Below are 24,582 nucleotides of genomic sequence, written 5' to 3' on the forward strand. Positions count from 1 at the left end.
ACAGTAACACAATAATAGTGGGGGACTTTAACACCTCACTTACACCAATGGACAGATAATCCAAAATGAAAATAAATAAGGAAACAGAAGCTTTAAATGACACAATAGACCAGGTAGATTTAATTGATATTTATAGGACATTCCATCCAAAAACAGCAGGTTACACTTTCTTCTCAAGTGCGCACAGAACGTTCTCCAGGATAGATCACATATTGGGTCACAAATCAAGCCTCAGTAAATTTAAGAAAATTGAAATCATATCAAGCATCTTTTCTGACCACAACGCTATGAGATTAGAAATGAATTACAGGGAAAAAAACGTAAAACACAAACACATGGAGGCTAAACAATACGTTACTAAATAACCAAGAGATCACTGAAGAAATCAAAAAGGAAATTAAAAAATACCTAGAGACAAATGACAATGAAAACATGACAATCCAAAACCTATGGGATGCAGCAAAAGCAGTTCTAAGAGGGAAGTTTATAGCTATACAAGCCTACCTCAAGAAGCAAGAAAAATCTCAAGTAAACAATCTAACTTTACACCTAAAGGGACTAGAGAAAGAAGAACAAAAAAACCCCAAAGTTAGCAGAAGGAAAGAAATCATAATGATCAGAGCAGAAATAAATGAAATAGAAACAAAGAAAACAATAGCAAAGATCAATAATACTAAAAGCTGGTTCTTTGAGAAGATAAACAAAATCAATAAAATTAGAAATGTAAAAGGAGAAGTTACAACAGACACCACAGAAATACATAGCATCCTAAGAGACTACTACAAGCAACTCTATGCCAACAAAATGGACAACCTGGAAGAAATGGGAAAATTCTTAGAAAGGTATAACCTTCCAAGACTGAACCAGGAAGAAACAGAAAATATGAACAAAACATAATGAAAAACTCCAGTACAGGGCAAGAAATGACCCTAACAAAATTCTATATCTTTAGTCTATATTCAAATACTATTTTCCATGGATGAGGTAATTTCACTGCAGAAGGCTTTGAGTGAGATTTAGCATCCTGCCTATTTTTCTTCTCCTTGGAATCAGAGTAAAACAGAACATCTGGTGCCCAGCTCCCAAGAGACCTTGTTCTAGATTCGCATTTCACAAGTGGGGAAACTGAGGCATCCAATGGTAAAGTGACTCTCCCAAAACCAAATGAGTAGAACCCAAGAACTTCTTCATGTTTTCTGTGTGCTTAAGAGCAGTGTTCACTACTTGTAATTTTTTACGTCCTATTGCCTTAGGTACCCTGATAAGTACAGATTTTTTTTTCTGGCTTTGAATAATATTAACATTCAATTTTGTTTTTGCAAATTGCTTCCACTAATTGAACATTGTATCTTTTCTTTTCAGTGTATGAGTTAAACAACATTAGAAAATTCTGTTATTGGTGAAAATTATAAAAATCAAAACAATCATATGATCATGTTTTGAAAGAAGATTATGATAAAATACTGCTGAGTTGGCTCATTGTAGACATGAAAAACAAGCATAACCTTATTAATGAAAAAGTAGCAAATGAATTTTTTGACATGCAAAAGAAGGAAATGCGTGTTATGATGTACTTACATTTAGCGAAATCAAGTTATTAGTGTTGAGTGTTAGGTTGGTAGTGGAAAAAGTGGATCACTTATTAAATATAGTTTGTCAATTCTAGCCTGACTGAAATAATTATACAACAGCAATTTAGCTTTCATGAAAATGGGGGAAGGGGTTCTTTTTCTCTTTTACAGCTCTAGGGAGTACCAAAACATGGCAATTTAATGAGACACTCATTATCAATGTGTTTTCTCCAAACCTACATACTCACAGGGCTCCTGCTATTAAGAAGACACACAGGACTTCCCTGGTGGCGCAGTGGTTGGGAGTCCGCCTGCCGATGCAGGGGACACGGGTTCGTGCCCCGGTCTGGGAAGATCCCACATGCTGCGGAGCAGCTAGCCCTGTGAGCCATGGCCGCTGAGCCTGTGTGTCCGGAGCCTGTGCTCTGCAACGGGAGAGACCACAACAGTGAGAGGCCCGCGTACCGCAAAAAAAAAAAAAAAAAAAAGAAAACACACAATATGAGTAGAATCACTGGACCTGATTCCCAATTACAATATCAGGTACCTACGCTATCTTAGGCACTCTTCCAAACACCTTTACATACATTTCCTCGTTTGTTATGAAAAAGAACTCTTCTGAGTTAAGAGTATTTTTATAATACTACCCAAGGTCACAGAGCTAATGAGTATTAGAATCAAGATTTGAATTAAGGTCTTCTACAGGGCCTTTGCCTGTAGGAAGGAGGATACATAGTGATTTTATTAGATTCAATTAGGCCCTACAAGAAATTGCAAGAGATGTTAGTATGGATCTCGATGTAAAATGGCAGTCACATTCATTTTGGCTAAGTCAGTTTCATCCCTTTTGGGCCTGGGATACTCTTTCAGTATTTTATGAATCTCTTTATATTACTAGGTAGCAAGGAGGCGTAGAGTGATATGCTAAGGATAGTGGAAGCTCTTTGACTACCCTGACACACAGCCAGTTGTGGTGGTCACACACTCTGTACCTGTTACTAGGTTAAACTCAGTAAGTTCTACTTCTGAGGCCCAGAGTGAGAAGGATATCAAATTCAGCAAACCTCATGTCTACATTTTAGTAAAAAGTTAGAGAAACAATAATGTAAACAAGGAAAGTATAAACAATTTAGAAAACATGTATTTGATTAAGGATGATTAAGGTTTGAAAAACATTACTTTGGAGGGTGATTAATATTATTTTAGAATATTTGGAGTCAGAATATAGAAATTTGCATAATCTTAATCTCAAATGTTTATCTCCCAGGGTATGACCTCATTATTTTTACAGATTAACATTCTGTCACTTGGTGAATTCAGAAGCTGAAATACCCTAGTTGGTCCAAAGCTGACGTGCTGGGATAGCAGACAGCTGAGTGGGTTCTGGGAGGGCTGGAACCAGAGCAGAGACCCCAACATAAGGACCTCAGGGTATGGAGGATGCACAGGGGAAAGCTGGAACCGTCAAGAACACCAAGACTGTGTACACCTGTGTCCAAAGTGCACGAGGGAGGATGCAAATGGAGTTTGTAAAGCTAAGATCGGTATGTTGCTGAGAGATTGGGCTTAGGACAAAGTTCCCAAGAAAAGTTGCACTTTTGAATGATTTTGAAATTGGGAGAAATCAACACTTCATTTTCAGTTAGCCATAGAAGGTATCTGAAAATATGAAGTGGTGGTATTCAGAGAACATAGCTTTCTTTTCCATGAAATAAGTTGTTCTATTTATGATACTTCATGGATCTCTTCACACCTTCACTGGGGTATTATCCACATTTGGGTACTGCACAAATGACTTCTTCAGCACTGCTCCACAAAAGACTAGTCTTTTGCTTTCTCATATTTTTTTCTCACTTCATTGATCTCATGAAAAATAATAATTCTAGTCTGCCCTCCCACCTGACTTCTTTACTTCAGCCCAACCTGGAATGTTTTTGCTAATGATTCTCCAGATCCCAAGAGCCAACCTGCTATCACCCCCTCCTTTATTTCTGTCCTTTTTTGTGTGGAGAGGCAGTTTATGAACACATATATATAGAAATTCGAGGAAGAGGGTGAGGGTGCTAGGGCAGCATTTGTTTATTTAAAAGTAGAGAACTTGGACTTCTAGGTAGTACAGATCGTGACTATGAAGACTTGGCAGAAGAACAAGGGGTTTTCTACCTCTTTTTCAGGTAGTTAATAGTCTTCCTAAGTCCAGTACCCTCACCTTCTTAGCTAATGGAAATTTCTTCAAGAACTGGCAAGAGACTTACTGTCAATTCCAGTTTCTGGTGGTGTGAGTTTTAATGGGTTTTTTTGGTGCCATTATTGCATTTTTAAAATGAGAAATGAGGATCAGCTACATTTCAGATAACTCGCTAGATTACATTTTAATTGGACTTTGATTACTCCCCCTTATTATGGCAAACAGGATTGTGCCACTCTATGAGTCTTTAAAAAATCAAATTGTATATGCAAGATTACAGATTAATGCATTAATCTAACATAGAGAAGCTCTAAGATGTCAGGGCTAGGCTAGGAGCACAAAAATCTTTACATTAGTTTAAGGTAATGATCTGGACTCCTCAGTTCCTTGGAATCATTCCCTATTGGGACTCTGCCTACTGGCAGAGTATTTATTCTGTATTTATAACTTTAAGACATATTTCACTATTCATTATAGTATGTAAAATTTTAAATTAAGAATATAAATTATGTGAGTTTATAACTTACCATTTTTATTGTAGCTTTGATATATAGCTACTGAAAATCTAAGACTTAATTCTGTACAGTTTGTTACTTTACCTTTGATGACCATGTATTACGAATCATAGTAAAATATAACCTGAACAAAAGTAATAAGTTCTGGTAAAATTTTAAGGGAGTTGAATAATCATACATTCTGCTGCATCTTAATTTTTAGGTTTACTTATATGGAAAAATGAGGCTTTGGAAAGAAAATGGGCTACTCCTTTTTGCCCTCCAGATTACTCTAAACTGAGTTGTTACAATCAATTTAATTTAACACTAGAAAACAAAGAATTCTAAATGTATTTTTTAAATTAGGTCTTTAATTAGGAATAAATATTACATCATCAGTGATTGAAATTACTCTAATGACTTTGTTGTGAATCATCTATTCAGAAAACAATTCAAGGGTTGGTCTATGAATAACATTTTCAATATATTGTCAAAATGGATTGACCAAATCAAAGTTAAAAATATATATGCAGCTAAGTTTGCTCTGTCATTTTCCAAATGATTGAATTTTTCTTGCTTTCTTGTAAATTTGATATGAAATCACTAACTGTATGTAATACTATTATCAACAAGGTAGCAACTATATGAGCACTAAATTAAAATTTTAATTTCTCAAATATTCCCAGATATAGATGAATGCAGTGAATCATTTGCCTGTGGTGATCATGCAATGTGTACAAATGTGGATGGTGGATATAACTGCTCCTGCAAGGAAGGTTATCATACATCCACAGGAAACTCACAGTTCACACCTAATGATGGCACTTATTGCCAAGGTAAATTATATTATTAAATTGTATGTATTATCAAAGCAGTATGTAAAATATGTACTACACGGTTGTGAAGTGTCAAAGAGCTACATCTTCCAAGAAATGTGCTAGTAGTCCTTTATCTATAAAATGGAATAAGAAAAGTTACAGTCTTATTTAATGGAAGATGTAGACCACATGTTTTATGTAATTACCATACCCTGTTTCCTTAGGGTAACTACAATTTTCTATTTTCCATAAAATATTGCATTTTAATGAATAAAAATAAATGAATTTTTATTATGAATAAAATTTTTAAATAATAAATAATGAAAAAAATTTTAAATAAATGAATTTTCATGAATAAAATAAAAATGAAACTCAAATGATAAGAATGTTTTCAATGTCTAAATAGGTGAGCAAAATCACTGGAATCAATATAATTATCTTAGGAAAAATATTTTTTAAGACTTAATATATAATCTGGTTTTTTCTACAGAAATTGTGAATCCAGACTGCCATTTAGATAATATCTGTATTGCGGCGAATATTAATAAAACTTTAACAAAAGTGAGTAAAGGTATTGAATTAAAAATACGCTCTATTTTGACATTTTGGTTTCAGTTTAAATCTTTCCAAAGTCACTTTTTTTAAAAGAGTAACAAGCAGTTGATCTTCATGTAGAGTTGAAACTGTTTACATAGAGAGATCTAAGTACTTGATAGGATTAATTTGAAAATCCCCAAAGTACTGAAGAAGACTTACATATTTAATTTAAGTTACTGTTTCCTGTTGGGTAGACTGGAAAGTTATTTTCAACATGTAAAGAAATTGGATGGATAAAATAGTAAAAACACACTTTGACCCCAGGCCATTTTCAAATTCTAAGGAGACATAGCTGAATGTAACTAGATTTTGTACACCAAAGTAAATACTATTTTAAAGAGTAAACAAAGTAGGACATTCATAAAATTACTGTCCTGAGATTAGAAGTGTGAGTCTCACATGACTCATTAACAATGAAGTAAAAGCAAATTGCCGTTTTATCATGTAAAAAAATTTCTCTGGTTAATTAAAACCTAATTCAAATTAAGTTATAATTTATTTTAATTAACTTTAAAATGATAAATTCAAACATGTATTGCCTTTCTGAAGTAACTTCTATGCCATTTAAGCTATTTGCTAATCCTTTGTAAATAATTTCAGGTTTCATTGCTTTGTGTTATGGTTTAGGTGTAGTCTGATAACTTATTAATGTATAAGAGAAAAAAAAAAACTCAGAACATATTTATCATGCAACATTTATTCTTGAAAAGATCTAGTAGTGCTTTAAACTGGTTTCCTTTCTCTGGACTCATTTTTGTTCAGATTAGGCACATAGAAGAACCTGTGGCTTTGCTACAAGAAGTCTATAGAAATTCTGTGAAAGATCTTTCACCAACGGATATAATTACATATATAGAAATATTAGCTGAATCATCCCCATTACTGGGTTATATGAATAGCACGAATTCGGCCAAGGACACCCTTTCTAATTCAACTCTTACTGTAAGTATGTTGAGCTTTAACTCAATATAATTGAGGCTTAAAATTTTCCTTACATTTGTGATTAATGTAAAAGTCCAACATTTTTTAAAGACATTTTTTTTCAACAGGAATTTGTAAAAACTGTGAATAATTTTGTTCAAAAGGATACATTTATAATTTGGGACAAGTTATCTACAAACCATAGAAGAACTCATCTTACAAAACTGATACATGCTGCAGAGCAAGCTACCTTAAGGCTATCTCAGAACTTTCAAAAGACCACTCAATTTGATACTAATTCAAGTGATATAGGTAAGAAGCCAAGGTCAATTTCAAAGCAATCGAGTTTTCCAAACAAGCCGTTCTCAAAAGAGAAGAAAAGTCTTTAAAATGTTGTTAATTAAACTGGCAGTTGTTTTATCAATGTAGACATGAATGGTGATGCACATCACAAGAGTAGTTATGAATGAAGTGTGAATAAAAAGGATGAGTGCCTAAGATTTACCACCTACTTATAGCCTCCACCTTTTTCTCTCTCTGAACTGTTTAGCATTTAAATGCTCAGAGACCATTACTCCATTGTCATCTCATGACTTGGTAGGATCTGTCTTGACCAATCATAGTACAGACAGATTTTCTGGATGTCGTATATTTCATTTTTTTAAGTTTAATTTTTATTGAAGTATAACAGACAGAAAAGTGCACATGTCAAATGAATATAACTTGACAAATTTTCACAAAGTGAACACATCTGTATAAACAGCACCCCAGAAGATCCCTCATTTCCCCCGGCAGCCACCCCCTGCCCCGTAAAGGTTATACCATCCTGACTTCTAAAACCACACCATGAGCATAATTTTTAGTGTCTCTGCAGTAGTCTATGGATAGATCATATTTTATGTAACCATTCCCTATTTTTCTAATGTTGAACCTTGAAGATGTTTATTTTTAATGTTGAAATCCTTTGGGCATATATCTTTGTCCTGAATGTAGTATATTTAAATTTCTTAGGAATCGTTTGCCTTTCGATAATATAAAGTAATTAGCATAGCAAATTGGAATGTTTCCTGTTTTATGAAATCTCATACTTAACACATTAAGAATCTGGATCAAATTGAGGCTGCCTGTAAAGTTTTTCTGGGGAAACAAAGTACACTTTCTGCAGTAATCATTGCATATACACCCCTATTATATTTCTGGTTGTTATACTGCCGTGCACCTATAGATATACAAAAATCGTTATCTCATCGGGATTCACCAGTTACTCAAAATTAAGGTAGCAAGCATTGTGACCATATATAGGAGCCTAAATTTCTATGATGTTCCTGCATGAAAAAGGTGAAAATGCACCAGGTAAGGAAATTATTGCTCAAGAATTTAAGTCAATCACTCTGTATATAATAAATTATATTGTAGATATCCTGTAATACATTGTAGTTGCTTGTCTGCTTTAGTAATTATGATTTATAGCTTCTTTGTGTACATACATATTTTCTTTTATTCAATAAAGATAGAATTAATCCATGAATGCTATAGTGAAATCAAACAAACTTGAATCAGATTTTTAAATACAAATTATAACGTCCAAACATCATGTTCAGAATATGTTCATTCTACCTGCCGTAATTAAGACGTTGAAATATAACAATGATGGATGAAATTGTCTCTAACTAAATAAATCATTGATTAAACTAATTTCAGAGAATTTATTATTTTCATGATTTTGTTTCAGCTCTCAAAGCTTTCTTTTTTGATTCATATCACATGAAACATATTCATCCCCATATGAATATGGACGGAGATAATATAAAGATATTTCCAAATAGAAAAGCTGCATATGATTCAAATGGTAGGACTTTGACAATCTTATATACAATATTTCAATGTTTTGCAATAAATACCATACATTTGATTGTATCATTGTGCATATAATGTGTGTGGTTTTCTATAGAAAAATATTTTATGTTTATACACAGAATTTCCATATTTATATTTCAGATTTTCATTATGATAAAAATACCTGGGTAGAATTTTAGCTGTTGATACCTAGATCCTTCTTGTCCTTGATCCTCCAACTCTGTAATCGTCTAATAATGTTAAGATCCCAGTGGAAATATACAAAGGAACTGTGATTTTATTCCTCATTTTGCAGCAGTCAGATGCTATAATTTTCATGGAGTTCTTCTAATATTTCTTCTTCAGTAATCCTTCATATTCCTCATTGTGAGACTGAATTTGGGATTGTATGAACAAGATGAATAGAGGTAGTGTTCAAAAAGGTAGAAAGTTATTAAGTGTGGATTTCTCTCCCACTCATTTCTTAGTTTTTGTACACTAGACTCTTCAACTAAACTAAAGGCAGGATTTCTTAAGAAATGGGACCCGAGAACGCTAGTACTAGCAAGTGACTTTACGATTATCTAACCTATTGTCCTCATTTTATGGATAATGGAACTAAGGCACAAGAAGCTAATGGGTTTGTCTCTATGTACATCAACAGATAATACAGAACTAAGACTTGAAGAGAAGGAGGTAACAAATAAATCAGCCCTGACCAGCTTTCCCTTGTCACCTAACCAAAGGCAAACTAGCAGCTGCTATTTTAATTTAACCATTTATCTGCTCTCGTAGTGCAATGAACTTAGAAAAAAAAAATCTCTGCTGATAATAGAATTGTTGCTGTTCACATATAGGTCAAAATATATTACCTATAAAACATGAATTATAATATTTTCTCAAAGCATTGTGGGTGGTCATACGTACAAACGGAAAATATATACAATAACACACATATGTCACTTTTACAGACATCACTTCATTAAAAAATATGTTGTCTTTACTGTTAAAAAGCTTGTTGCATATTCATTCTCAGAAGACCATCTTTTTAAAAAAATTTTTACAGCACTAATGTGGGAATTTTTTTTCTAATCCATTGATATTATCCTTTCCATTTTTTCTTGTCATTTTTTATTCAGAAGTAAGAAACAGATGGCCATAAAAAGCAAAAATAACTAAGCCATACTGCCATTGAACCCATGGCTCTTACCCCATTACATCATATTCTAATTAACCAAGCACACACATAATATTTAGGAGCAAGTCCAAAGAATGTGTTAAACTTGTATTTTCAAAGACAATTTGAGTAGTATTTGGAAGTTGAGAATAAAGACATTGAAAATACTTATCATAGTGACAGATGATGAAATTGTCATGGAATTAACATCTCGAAGAGATCCTGTCTTAGTGTATGGTAGTTTTGTTACATTTCGTAATCACGCATGCAAACGCTGACGTTTGAAAGGGACAGTAATATCAGCTCTCAAGAGAGCAGAGGGAGAAAATTTATTTTCCTCAAGGTTGAATCTTCAAAATAAGGACAAGTGTAAGAAACTGATCAAACCCACTCAATGATATCTACGTGTGATTATTCATTTATTGACAAACTTCCTTAATAAAAACATTCATTAGTTAAAAGCTGCATAGTGTCATTAGGAGGAAAATAAGGATGGCACAGATGGATTTTTAATCTTTTTTATATACTGAATTTTAGTGCCTATCATTAGTGATTGAACCCCTAGTTTACTGAAAATAGGTACAGATCTGATATGAAAGTTAAAAGCTAGATCAGGCCTAGAATTAGTGAGAAATCATGGGAATTAAAATAGGTTCCAAATGATTAAAAAAAAAAAAGAATGAACAAATACTGGATCAATATTCAGAAAAAGATTAAAAATGGATTTTGGATCATTCTACGTGGCATGAGTCTCCTTTTACCCAAAGTCAAAAATTGTTGTTAAATAAATATTTTCCTTTAGAAAGTATCAGAATGATTAATAGATTTTTAAATCCATGTTATCTCTTTGGTGCTTCATTTGATTTTGGACCACCCACTACTACAACCTCTGAGAAGTTGCTGTTGCATGAACTGGTTCATCAGCCGGACTAGGTCAAGTTCCCCTAAGAGGTTTCCAGGTTCTGCTTCTGTCCCTGGTCTGTCCATAGCAAATGCTGGGCTAGTTGTCATCTGGAGCCATCACAATTTCACTAGCCCAACCATGTTATACTAACATTATTTTTTTGATATAAGTTTTCTGGGCTGGCAGTTTAGGAAAATATGTAATGTATCTGAATTTCAGCAACACTCTTAGCAGTATCTTGGGGTGCCTTTTTATACTAAGATAGAAAACGTGAATAGTGACACATTTTTGCAACTTCTAGCTCACGTAACCATATCCAAAGAATATTACTTATTAGTGTGATATTGTGATGTGGAGGGTTCCAGCATTATACCACAGACCTTTGTTTTTGATGACATTATCAACATTTGTATTAATGATTTTGATTAATTTATGCTTTTCAAATTATTTGCTGGTGTCACAAATTTGAGGGAAAATGAATATGATAGCGTTCTTCCTAATTTGTCCAAGTTTCTAAAGCAAACATATAACATTTCTAGTTAATAAGTATAACAATAATCATATTAACATAGCATCTTAAATTTTACAGAAGACTCTCTCATATAATTTCATTTGTTCTCCACCTTATCCTAGTAAATAGCCAGAGGGAATATCACTACCATCATGTTATACATGAGAAAACTCAAGTTTACCCAGGGACACACAATTAGGAGAAATGACTAAAACCAGAACTTCTAATTCCAAGAGTAAATTCTGAATATAAATTCCTCAATTTACTGTCCATAATTCTGTACAACAGAGAAGGAATGTGACCTAAGTGACAACAGGAATTTTAAAAGATAATAGTTGTCGCGATGTTGAGTTGTTCACACACTTAATGTCAGTGATAATGAGCTGATAATGATCTCAAAAACCAAGGCAATTTGAGATCCGTTAAAATAGGTGTAGTGTCCAGGCTAAGGGAAAAATAGTCATATGATAGTCTGTACGGATCAGGTAACATTTCTAGTATCTGGTTATGTGCTGATGTGCTGCATTTGGGGAGTGTCAGGGGTTCGGATAAATGGCTGCCTCGAAAGGCAATAAATTCCCTATGCTGTGTCAGCATAACTATATGTCATGAATTTAAAGAGGAAGCATTTCAGTGGGCGTGAGGTTGAGCTCAGTGGCATCTCACAACTCTTTCAATTCTAAACTTTCTTAATACTGTAAATCTGTGATAATTTTCTCCCAATATCTTTCTAATTCATATATTTGCCCAGCAAAGTAGTAAGTCAAAATTTTATTTTTCAAATGAATATACTTTACTACTTGGTTCTTAGTCAGCACTTGGATGTACATTTATCTAGGACTATTTTTCTCCTAAATATAGTCTGTGCCAAGGGAATGCTAGAGTCCACAATCAGTTTCAGAGTCACAGAGGTCAGAGAATATGTCTTAATATGGTTCGATGATGTAAGCCTAGATATATTATGACCCACATTTCGGCATCTGGGAATTTGTATGACTCCCTTTGGTCAATTTTTATGTTTATTTTAAGAATTTCACTGAATACACTTATTTGATTGACAGGCAGTGTTGCAGTTGCATTTTTATATTATAAGAGTATTGGTCCTCTATTTTCATCGTCTGACAACATCTTTTTGGAACCTCAAAGTTATGATAAAGCTGAAGAGGAAGGAAGAGTCATCTCTTCAGTAATTTCAGTCTCAATTAGCTCAAACCCACCCACATTGTATGAAGTTGAAAAAATAACATTTACATTAAATCACATAAAGGTAAGTTGTGTTTCTGTTGACTATTGATAATAATTGTAAAGCATTCAGAGAAATGAACATGTTTTTGTAGTGTCACTTTAATTGTATGTGAGTTCTTGAGTTTAAAAATGCAAATTCAAAATTGAAATAAAAGAGTAAAGTGGTTTCAACTAATTTTTCTATAAAATATTTTTGTACTTTCAGTGCTCTTTAAATTTTATAATAAATACCAAAGAATTTTATGTATTTGAGTCTCTGAAATTAAGCTACATTTTAGTTTTATTTTTAAGTACATTGTTCATTTTGGAAATCTTTGGCCCTTCAAGGAAGAAGTTATAAAAAAGTATTAAAGAGATAAATGTTGCTTGTATAATGAGGGAGGTGTTTGGTTAATTGTCATATAAAATAATACTTGCAGGGATTTGGGTGCTGATTAAAATAAAATCATAGAGAAGTTCATAATATTTCATAAAGAAATCATCTGAGACCACTTTACTCTTTTATTGTTATTCTAAATCTTTTTTCAAACCCATGTATAATTAAAACTATACAATAAAAAAATGATTAGAAATAACTAAGTATTTAGGGGTTTTATAGACCTAAAAGTGAAGGGGAAACTCAAAATCATATTGTTTGCTGCATTTTTACAGTTAATGTTTTATTGGGCTTTCAATTGAATTTCAATCTTAGTACGTGATTAAAGTGCCTCAGAAACTCTATTTGGAGAACCTTGAAGCTGGACAATTGTATTTGCATGTTTATGGGAAATGGGATTAAAAGAACATATAGTCAGCCGTCTGTATCCACAGGTTCCACATCCATGAATTCAACCAAACACAAATGGAAAATATTCAAGGGAAAAAATTTCAGAAAGTTCCAAAAAGCAAAACTTGAATTTACTGCAGCCTGTCAACTATTTACATAGCATTTACGTTTATTGAGTTTTATAAGTAATCTAGAGATTATTTAAAGTATACAGGAGGATGTGCATAGGTTATATGCAAATACTACTCCATTTTACGAAAGTAACTTGAGTATCCGTGGATTTCGGAATGCACAGGGGTCCTGGAATCAATCCCCTGTGAATATCGAGGGGCCACTCTATATGCTTCCATACAGTACAAATGTGTCACTGTAAAGACAGACATCTGATGTAGAGAGAAACTAAATGTATAGAAAATGCAAGTAAATAGTAGCTCAAACCTAAACAATGGTGGGCATTCTGTTGAGGGAAAAAGAAGGTGTGAAATGTTTTAAGAATGGAAACTAAATTTAGATATTTTCAGATGCTAAATGCAAATGACCTTTTGATTATAGAAAACAAACGTTGTTCTTTTACATGGGCTCATGGTTTTTCTAGTTTTTATCAGTGGAATGTTTTGGCAGCTGAAGAGGTGCCAAGGGCAACCCACTTCGCCCATCTCTGACACAGCAACAAAATGAAACACACATTTACACAAGAGTTCTTCACCATAGTTAATGAGAAAACTTGATTGTCCTTCATCTTCTTCTCTGTTCAAATTATTTTCCCATTCAAAGTAATGACCACTCTGAAATTTCATCTCTTTCCTCTGACAATACATTTACCCAATCCATTGCTTTCCTCTGAGAACAAAATTTGGATCCCATTTTATTCTCTAGGAAAATCGAAGTTATTTCATATATAACACCTTCCACTTCCTGATTCCCTGATAATTGCAACTTCACCAACTAGCATATACTTCATTACTTTAGAGGAATATTAATTATAGTTGTCATAATAATACAGATAATAATAATGATAATAATCATAGCAACCAATACTTTAATAATGCTTATATGGAAACACGCTTTGTTCTAAGTTATTTAGTTTAATTCTCACAAGAACCCTATGAGGTATGTACTGTTATCTCCATTTCACAGATGAGGAAACTGAGACTCTGAAAGATTACATGCCTTGCCTGTGGTCACTCAGCAACAACTGGTAGAACAAAGTTTCATACCCACAGTCTTTCTCCAGAATCCATTCTTCCGCAGCTAAGATACTCTCCTGCCCGATGCTATTCTCTGAATCCCTCCCCCACCTACCTCCCAAGAAATTAAGCTTTGTCCATTACCTCAACTTTCCTGGATCTCTCCACATTGGTCCCAGTGTCTCAGCTAACAAATAGGCTGAAGTTTCTGGCTTCCTACAAAATGGGAAAGCATTTTCCATTGACCCTCTATCTCCTTCACCCCAAACTTAATAACTCCTCTTATGTTTTTAAGCTTTTAAAAAAATAGGTATGATCTATTGCCTTCATGTATAGAAAATGTGGATTTAATTTTCTTATACATATCTTCGCCTGTGATCCACACACTCCCCCAACTATTCATCCTCCCATGCTTCATCAAATTTTGGGTTAAATCAGTTTTCAATGTGTTATACACAGCTGAATAATGAGGCTGAACCATTTTCCTGGTGTTAGTAAATTCCTTTAATTTAGCTTGCTTAGATTTCTATTTATCCATTAGTAATTAGTCCCCAAACTTTCTGACAGTACTATAAATCTCCTTATAAAACATTCAAATACATAAGATTATCAGCTAAATTAATGTTCTGGAGACATCCTTTTTAGGCCTCTGTGAACTTGATCCTGTCTGGATGGTCTACCCTTTGCCTTCTGTATAGCTATCAGCCTGGACATCTCTGTCACCGTCATCCTGGGCATGCAACTCTCCTCTCTCCTGTGTCAGATTCAATGTTTCCTTGAACCAACGATTCCTCTTTCTTGGTTTATCTCTATATTTTGGTGGTGTATTCTCCAGTGACTCTTGAGAAAGGTGCCCAGAAAGTCAAGTTTTTGAGCTCTTGCATTACCTTTTTAGCTAAGTATATACTATATTTCTATCTTATCCATACACTTAGATAAATTCCATGGGATAGAGTTATAAATTGTGAATAAATTTTTCTTCAGAATTTTCTAGACCTTGCTCATTTTTTTCTAGCTTTCCAGGTTAACCTGGGGAAGTTGCATTCAATTAATATTTTACTTAAAATTTTCACTCTTTTGCAAGTGATCTGTCTCTCTCTCTCAGACTTTTGAGATCTTATCTTTATTCTCAGGATTCAATCAGAGATGACCCTTGGTGTGGATCTTTCTTTATTAATTGTACTAGGCATTTATGTGAGTCTGTTCAGTCTGAAAATGTATGGTCTTCAGTTTTAGGGAATTTTCTATTATTATTTGTTTGCTAATTTCTTCCTCTCCAGTATCTCTGGTCTCTTCTCTTGTTATTCTTATGTAAATACTGGACTCCCCAGCTGAGCCTCTAAGGTCTTTTTTTTTTTTTTCATTTTAAGTTTTCCTTTACATTTTTCTTTTCCTGCTAACATATTTTATATCTACTTTATACTTAATTATAACTGAACACCCTTATATTTTGAACTCTACGTTTGTTTCATGGGTGCAGTATTTCTCTGTGGTAGTATTTATATTTTTTAAAAACCTGTGTTCTACTCCTTACATTATGTTGCTCGTGATTTCCTCTGTTTGGCTTGTTGGCTTTCTGTTCTTTGTCTTTCATGGTAGAGTGTGTCCTCGGAGGTCTGGTGGTTCATGGCCATCCATCCATATCTAATAATGAGACATTTGAAAGATGATTGTGTGTTCAGGTGGCTTGTGGCACTGGTGTGCCTCCCTAGAGAGTTATCATCAGGCTAGTTTCTGGCCATTGCACTGGAAGATCCTGAAGATCACTACCTAAAAGTCATTTCTCTTCGGCCTTTAGTTTCTCAGAAACCTTTTAGTCTCATGCCTAAAGACAGAAGCTCACTGCAAGGATTAGGAGAAAAAAAAGAAAGTGGTGGGCAATGGTGGGTGCTCAGCATGTAGACAGACCCTCACTTAACCCCTGTTTTTTGAGTAATGCACTCTCAGCTGACTCTAGTTCCTCAATTCTAGAGTCCTTCTGGCTCCTCTAGCTTATCTGTTTGTTTTTTAACAAGAGTGGGATTGGGTATTTTCCTGGCAGTTTTGGGGGAACTGGATGTAGAGTTTCAATTTTCTTCACATAGCTTGACCTCTTTGAAAAATTTCTTGTCCTCTCTCCAATTTTAGTTCAATCACTGTCTTCCTAGACTTATTCCAATCAAATTGGCCAGTGCTCCAACCATTGATCTAAGTGTTGGATTTTCTATATAGGCCATTAAAGCAACTGTCAAATTGTATTAAAATCATCTGGACTTCTGTCATCCTTGAGGGCAGATGCTTTATCTTTTCAACTAAGAATCCCTGGCTCCTAGCACAGTGCCTATATTTGATACTCAACTAATATTTTCTTTAATGAATAGTTGTCTGAAGATTTGCGTTTGGCTCTGTTTTACTCCACTTATCAATGATTAGTCTTGCATATATTTTTTGACATCTCTTGGTCTCTCAACACAATACCCACTCACAGGGCTCTTTTGAGGATCAAATTAAACAAAGTAGGTAAGAAAGCACCTAGTTAACTATAAATTGTTATATAATTGTAAACAGTTTTTATTTCTACAAGACACAAGCATAGGTATACAGCATTCTATGAATAACTTATTAAAACTTACAGTGCATTAGGTATTGTGTTATGATTAGTTAATATTAATATATGATAAGGAGAACTCTGCTATTTATTGAACAACCTTCCTGTAGTCTATTTGATCAGCCCCTGTCTATCTCTGATCTTACACTCACTACTCTTTACCATTCATTACTTGAACTGCACTGGCTTCTAGATGTTTCTGGAAGACCTTCATTGAGTCTCACTTCAGAGCTTTTCCATTTTCCATTCAAACTGTTTGGAACCCTCTGTTCCCAAGTCTTTAGGGCTCACACTCTCACTTAATTGAAGTATTTGCTTAAATGTCATTTCCTAGGAAAAGCCTCCTCAGATTACTTCTGTTCTCCTTTCCCTGGCTTATTTATTTTGTTTAATAATTTCTTATCTCCTCATTAGAATGTAAGGTCAATAACGCAAACACTTTTTTTGTTTTGTTCAGTGCTGTATTTTTAGCACCTGGATCAATGACTAATATCTAGTGCATATTCAATAAACATCTATCGAAGATAATGAGATATGTCATGCACCATTCTAAATGACATACATGATCTCAATTGACAATAATTCTCACAAATTCGTGACACAGGATTGATAAAATATAGCATGGTTGCAGTATAAACCAGTTTTTTCACACATCAGTAGCATTCACTTATTAGCATTGATTTTATGCTTTACTTTTTAGGTAGGCCTGGTTTTAATTATATTGCTATGCAAAATGGTATTTTGAATATAACCAAAACGATGTCGTATGTGTAACTTTTTCTCTTTTTCCCATCAGTAAAATGTCTCTTTTTCAGACCACAGATAAGTACAGGAGTCAATGTGCATTTTGGAACTACTTACCTGACACCATGAATGGCAGCTGGTCTTCGGAGGGCTGTGAGCTGACATACTCGAATGAGACCCACACCTCATGCCGCTGTAACCACCTGACACATTTTGCAATTCTGATGTCTTCTGGTTCTTCTATTGTAAGCCAATTTTCCAATTCATATTTATAAATCTGTTTTTTTCTTCTTCTTTATGTCATTCAAGAGAATATTTAATTTTTATATGTTTTCTTTGGGTGTAAATAGCATATTTAATTTACTGATACAATCTCAACATTACCTTTTTTTTAGTCTTTTCTTACCTGCCTTCTATGACATATCTAGTTTGGATCTTTGGTTATTTTTACTGTAAGACTTACCTAATCTATAATATCTAGTAGATTGTGTATTAAATATCTATCCATTGACTCTTAGTTGTTAATGTGGCTTTTAAGGACCATTTATACATTTTAAAGTATCATGGACTTTAAGGGCTTTTGCCTTTGTATTGAAAGTTTATTTTTACTGATGACAAATTCATTAAAAATATTTGATACCTGGTCAATAAGTATTAGCACATTCATAACAAATACCATGTTTTAATAATGCAGAACCCCGCAAGATTTTTAAACATGAAAAATCTTTCTAAGGTGAATAGCTTCATAATATGTATTTTACATCAGTAATATCTTGCTTTTACATTATATAGGTTTTTATTTTATATCCCTGTATTGGAATGTTTAGATTACAGGCTCATTTCCATACAATACTTAAAATCCATCAAATACATATCAAGACTAAATAAATCTGCCTAACCCTAATGTCAGTGACAAAGATGATTTTTTTGCTGAATGTTAAATAAACAAAGATGCCTCTTAAAACCATCTGGTTAGAGTGAAACCATCCTTTCCCATTTCAAATTCTCGCAACTATACTGTTTTGTTATTCTATATATGCAGCATTTCTGATACCTTTGTTTAATGTGTTTAAATGAATTACTGCCTAGAAATTACTTGTTCTTACCACTGATAAAGCTGCTTCAATTAACCATTTTCACATTACAATAATGAATTGCCTTTCTAATATCAAGAAACTGATGGTGATAACATTGTTAAACCATATACTAATATATACTATGCTTAGGGAAAGAAATCACTAATTAGAGAACTGTTAAAGTGCTACGTGATTTATATCAGATTTTCTGAATGTTGAACATTTTCAAAAGTACAAAATTGTCTCATCTAAATGCACATTTGTATTTTTACATTTTATGAACAGTTTAATCACCAAAAAGGGAAGATCATTATATGTTGTAGTTCCTTTGACGAGCTACTGTGTTATTCTTTTAACAGTTGTATTATTATTTTCCCTTAGGGTATTAAAGATTATAATATTCTTACCAGGATCACTCAACTAGGAATAATTATTTCACTGATTTGCCTTGCCATATGCATTTTTACCTTCTGGTTCTTCAGTGAAATTCAAAGCACCAGGACAACAATTCACAAAAATCTCTGCTGTAGCCTATTCCTTGCTGAACTTGTTTTTCTTGTTGGGATCAATACAAATACTAATAAGGTATGTAGATCTCCCTTACTTTCTATTTTTATTTTCTAAATTTTTACTTTCCTAAATATGTATGTCATAGAAACATGAATTGGAATTAAGGGCTTAATGGGGCAAATACACGATATACTTTGTTCTTAAGGTGTTTCTAAGTTTGAGAATGCTAACATATCTGAGCAACTTGCTTAGTAATTCCATTAACCACGGTGGCCCTCATTATGATGAACTGCAAAAACTTGTCAACAAACTGAAGAAATAACCTTATTTTGTTTTTTGTTTTGTTTTGGTTTGTTTTTACATGGGCGTTAAAAACAGAGGGGAGAGAGAGGGGAGAGAGAGAGTTGGAAAAAATGTTTATCTCAAGACAGGGACGGAACACAAAAGTGGCTAAGGTTCATAGGTTGAAATATGATGAATTAGCTCAACCTACTAAATGCACTTTTCTAACCATTTTCCACCATTATTGATCTAGAGCCTTATCAAATAGTTCCCATCTTGAGCTAGTCTGGGTCATCCTCGAAGCAGACACTAAAGTGGGATAAAACAAGCAATAAATTTATTAAGCAAAATGGCTGTGAGAGAAAACGGGAAGAGAGAGACTTGGAGAGCCATGAGACCAAGATGCAGGCCTGAGCCTGAGTGAAGGAAAGAAAGGTGAAAGGATGAGTGAGTAGAAGCACTTTACACAGCAGTGCAGTTCTAAGCCCAGTTTGCCTGTCAAGGAGTCCTTTGAGAAGACCCTCAGCCAAAGTCACATGGCAGGTCTCTCAAGAACAGGAATGTCTTGCTGTGCTCAGTCAATGGCTGTCAGCAGCCATCAGGGAATGTGAGCACATCAGTGGCTTTCCTGTATAGCAGCTGCAACCCGCCCTGCAGCTGGAGACCAGAGAAGTACATCAACATGGCCACAAAAGCCTCCATATTTCCATTCTTATTAGTCATCTTTCAACTACTGAGACTAACCATCAGTTATCAAGGTTTTCTTCTGAAGTAGATGCCACAAAGCACCTATTTTAAATAGCCTACAGGAGACTGTAAACTCCGTATGTTTTTGTTTGTTTGTTTGTTTTGCAGTGGTATTTATAACAGCTGTCAATTCTGTGTACCTCCCACTATCCTCCAATGCCCAATTCCTCCTTCAGCTTCACCCCACCATCATCCTCGCCACAAAACTATTCCTTACAGTGTTTATTTTCAATTCTATTTCACCAGTGTTTATTTTCAATTCTATTTCACCTATCAGATTCTTCCCATTTTAAAGCCATATTTCAAATCTCACTTCCTCACTGAAGTGGTTCCCAAATTTTAATCACCATCCCCAACCTTATATAGTACTCTCAAATGTATTTTAGTAGGTAATCTCATTATGTTTGAATTATACTCTATTTTATTAAGTGCAATAAGTATGTAAATGTTATTATGTTATCTCACCAGTAATAGATTGTGTTAGTTCTGTTACTACAGAAGTGTATAACTATTTCATTTTCTGTTATTTCTTATAAGCCTAACTCTAGTTCTAAGTGTGAAGTCAATACTAATAAATAATATTTAACTGAAATCCATCTCAAATTTACCTGATAATCTTGTAACTTCAAGTGATCATATAACGGATATTTTTGTAAAATATATCATCATTTGTCTGTTTTGTAAATTCAGTGCCTTCTCTTAATTATTTATGATGTTTTGTTTAACATAGTATTAGCAGTAATTTTCATTCTTTGAGCATGATTAAAATAAAGGAAAGTAAAGGCAGCTCCAAAACAGAAATCAACTCAAATCATAACAGTCACTGTGAGATAATCATGTGACTAATCCACAATTTATCACATAATATAAGTGTATAAAAAGTATAAATCTCTGGACAAGAATAGCAACTTAGTTCTATTACAGGACTGGTGAATGTTTCACATTATGATGAAGCACAGTTCTTTTAAATTAGTTGGAAATGGTACAGTTTAAACAACTGACACTTGACAAGGATATTTTATTGTGACCAACATTATATAAAATGGCATAATTTATGGAGAAAGTCAAGATTTTATGTTACAATAATGTTAAAGTAAACATTGCTTATGGTTTCTTTCTTTGCTTTCTAGCTCTTCTGTTCCATCATTGCTGGGCTGCTGCATTACTTCTTTTTAGCTGCCTTTGCATGGATGTGCATTGAAGGCATCCACCTCTATCTCATTGTTGTAGGAGTCATCTACAACAAGGGATTTTTGCACAAGAATTTTTATATCTTTGGCTATCTCAGCCCAGCTGTGGTAGTTGGATTTTCAGCATCATTAGGATATAGGTATTATGGCACCACCAAAGTGTAAGTTAAGATGATCTCATAAATCCTTGGAATGCAATTCTGAATAAGCTTTGTATATCATTGAAAATTTTGCTTTGTTGAAGTACATACAAGCATATATATAGATTTTATCTCTTATTTACTTTTCAGATGTTGGCTTAGCACAGAAAACAACTTTATTTGGAGTTTTATAGGACCAGCATGTCTAATCATTCTTGTAAGTATATATAAAATTGCGGCTAGAATTCAAAAAAAGTTACAATTTAAGGGTGCTTAAAATTCTCAAAAATCAGGCATTACTTTGAGGGGAAAAATAATTTTGAGCACTTTACAATAAATCATTTATTAATACTGTACATATATTGCATCACTGTTGAGAAAAATATACATTTTAAACTCAAAGCTATTATAATTCATTTGCCCCTCTTGGGAGGATGTATTTTTGCATTACATGTAGAAAAAGCATTTTTCACTTTTCAGTAGTATCTCAGCATACTTCAATACTGAGAGTGTGCCAACCAGCTGATAATCTGGCATTTCAGATGTTTACGTTATTTAATCTTTTATCAATGATCAGTGAACTTTGAAGATTAGACTGTCATCTTTATAGTTTTATCATCCTTATGTACCCTGTCATCACGAAAGTGATTTTAAACTAAATTGCGACATCAGAGACAAGAACCCACTATTTCCCATGAGCAGGCAAGTCATATATTGATAGCCCTATTTCAGCTGGGAAGAGGGCCTTTTAATTCTTATTGGAAGTGGTTTCAAACCTACAAATTTGGTAGGTGTTATATGTTCCATTCTAAATAAAGACATTTTTATATGTCTCCAGAGCATTTCTAAGTGCCGTAAGTTTTCAAAGCCTCTCTGAATATAATAGTCTGTCAATGAATCTGGGAGGTCTGACAAGGCTCTACAATAGAGTGAATTGTCAATGGAGGAGTTGTGACAATATTTTGGACAACTTTGTCCCATATGTTTTGACCATAAGCTAGCTATCTTTTTTGAATTTTTTTCCTCTCATTCTCGCCCCATGTGTTTTTATGGGTGTGAGGAAGCTGCTAAATGGAGAAAGACTTGAAATGCAAAGCAGAGAGTTTTCTTCAAGGTTTACTTTTTAATGGTGTGGGTGAAATAAAGTGCATTCAGTAACTATATTTCCTAATCATCACAGAAAATTGTTTATAATTCTCACAGTGAATCTAGTAATATAAAAAGAAAACATTGGCAAGATTTCAGCTAAAACAGTTTCAGAGTTAGTTTATTTAGAATTCCAAAATTTTCAACCCACCTGAGAATAGAGGTTGAATGTGTCCCATCCATATGTTTTCATGCGTTGCCCTGATATGAGTATTTTGTGTGAAAGCACTGTCTAAATTTTCTAATTTTACTGATTCCTTCTCTACAGAGTGGACCATCTCTCATATTGTTTTGTATAAGTGAAAGTTCTTTGGATCAGTGATTCTTAGAGTTTAGAGGAAAGTAGTGGGCTAGAAAGTTCCTGAAAACAGGAAAAATAGGAGCATATTTCTCTAAAGTAAGAAATAGAAAGTGTTCCCTGAAATTATTTTTTTTTTACTTTTGCTTCTATAAGGGAAAAGATAACTTTGGATTATCTTATAGTAAGATGGACAGACTTTAGATGGGCTTATCTAAAAATGAGTCCTGTAAACTTTCCTAGAAGCCTAAATGAACAATGTCACACTGTCCTAGTCTGAAATTAATGAACCAATATATCTTCCATACGGTTTCTGTATGATAATCATTCCATTTAACTAGAGGGTCAGGCTACTTAAGAAATGGATAAGGCCTTTCGGTTGAGTCTAAAACTGAATACTGTTTATCTTTTTTATATCTTTGAAAACAGCAGAAATTCTTTAAATAATTATTGAATGGAAGTGAATTCCTTTACTCTAGTGATCTCTGGCTTTCTGTGCTAATGCTGGCATATTATTATTATTATTATTATTATTATTATTCAGCTGTATGATACAACGTTAAGTAAAAGTTTTCCTGTTGTCCCAGAATAGTATTGCATTCAAAGATAAAGTAAAAGAAATATTGAGCACCCAGACATTTGAAAGAGAGCCACCAATAGTTTGGACCTGACACTTCCCATGGGTCTTTCAAAGAGACAGTAGGACCAGCTGTAGCCCAGTAAGGGGACTAAAGAGTGGGGCTGAGAGGGTCGTGTCTTGGAGTTAGGAGTCCTTGGCCTTTGAGGGAGTGCACTGTTCTCTATGAAAAGCTTTTCCTTACCCTGCCAGTGTAAAAAAAAAAAAAGTACTCCCCCATCTCCATGAAGACAAGTTGTGGAGGAGTACTCCAAAAGGTCTGTAGAGAATGGAATCAGAAATAGTAAAACTCTCATCTTGATCCCGGATTGATGTGACTGTGGAATTTTCATGTCTCCTTGATATACAAGAGCAATATATGAACAATTTTTATGACAGCTTGACATATGTCCCCTGACTTTGGGTCAAGTGTGAACATAGAGCCTAGACTTGCTTTTAGTTTCCTGCAGGCTGCATGCTTATTGGACTATCCCCTTGACAGCAGGAAGGAAAAGGATTATTATAGAGTGTGCCTGGGAATAAAATGACAGGGCGAACACACAAAAGCTTCAGCTATCCTATAAGCACAGCAAAGTTAGAGAGGGGAAGAAAAGTTGTTGTGCTGCCCAGAAGGTTGTCAGGTCAAGTGAAGTTATACACAGCAAGAAAATAGGCTGAGCACAGGTGATGTTGAATGGTGGCATGGCTTGCCCTCTCTGAAAAATGGAAGGGGCCAAGATGGAAATGAAATACTATAAACACTAAAAAAAATCACATATACCATCTAAGTGTAAGCCATCACATAAGCCAAGATTACCGGCAGTAATAAGAACCAACCTAAACCAAAGTGATGTCACGAAGCTCTCTCCATCCGCAAGAGCTGATCAGACCCTTCCAGCCCCCAGCAGCAGAGAAGCTGAGCTTTACCAATGAAGGAACATATCCTAGAATCAACCATGCCACCCCAACAGTCATCTACACAGATTTACTGAATTGAAAATTGTCATCCTATGTTTGGGGATATTCTGGTA

At 34.1% G+C, this 24,582-nt stretch overlaps 1 protein-coding gene across 3 annotated transcripts in view; it reads left to right on the plus strand.

Moving 5' to 3' along the window:
- The window catches only part of ADGRL4 (adhesion G protein-coupled receptor L4), a 113,831-nt gene that overhangs the window by 60,273 nt on the left and 28,976 nt on the right, over positions 1–24,582 (plus strand). For 2 of the 3 annotated variants that reach the window (XM_007103450.4, XM_007103451.4), the window contains 10 exons: positions 4,940–5,089; positions 5,562–5,632; positions 6,431–6,610; positions 6,718–6,901; positions 8,322–8,438; positions 12,079–12,284; positions 17,618–17,791; positions 19,004–19,207; positions 21,292–21,512; positions 21,642–21,708. In XM_007103450.4, coding sequence (XP_007103512.2) covers positions 4,940–5,089; positions 5,562–5,632; positions 6,431–6,610; positions 6,718–6,901; positions 8,322–8,438; positions 12,079–12,284; positions 17,618–17,791; positions 19,004–19,207; positions 21,292–21,512; positions 21,642–21,708 — 1,574 coding nt within the window. Of the gene's footprint in view, positions 1–4,939; positions 5,090–5,561; positions 5,633–6,430; positions 6,611–6,717; positions 6,902–8,321; positions 8,439–12,078; positions 12,285–17,617; positions 17,792–19,003; positions 19,208–21,291; positions 21,513–21,641; positions 21,709–24,582 lie in introns of those variants that run through there. The other variant, XM_055084506.1, reaches the window with a different exon arrangement.

The sequence above is a fragment of the Physeter macrocephalus genome, chromosome 4 (assembly GCF_002837175.3).
Source record: "Physeter macrocephalus isolate SW-GA chromosome 4, ASM283717v5, whole genome shotgun sequence".
Classification (NCBI taxonomy): Eukaryota; Metazoa; Chordata; class Mammalia; order Artiodactyla; family Physeteridae; genus Physeter; species Physeter macrocephalus.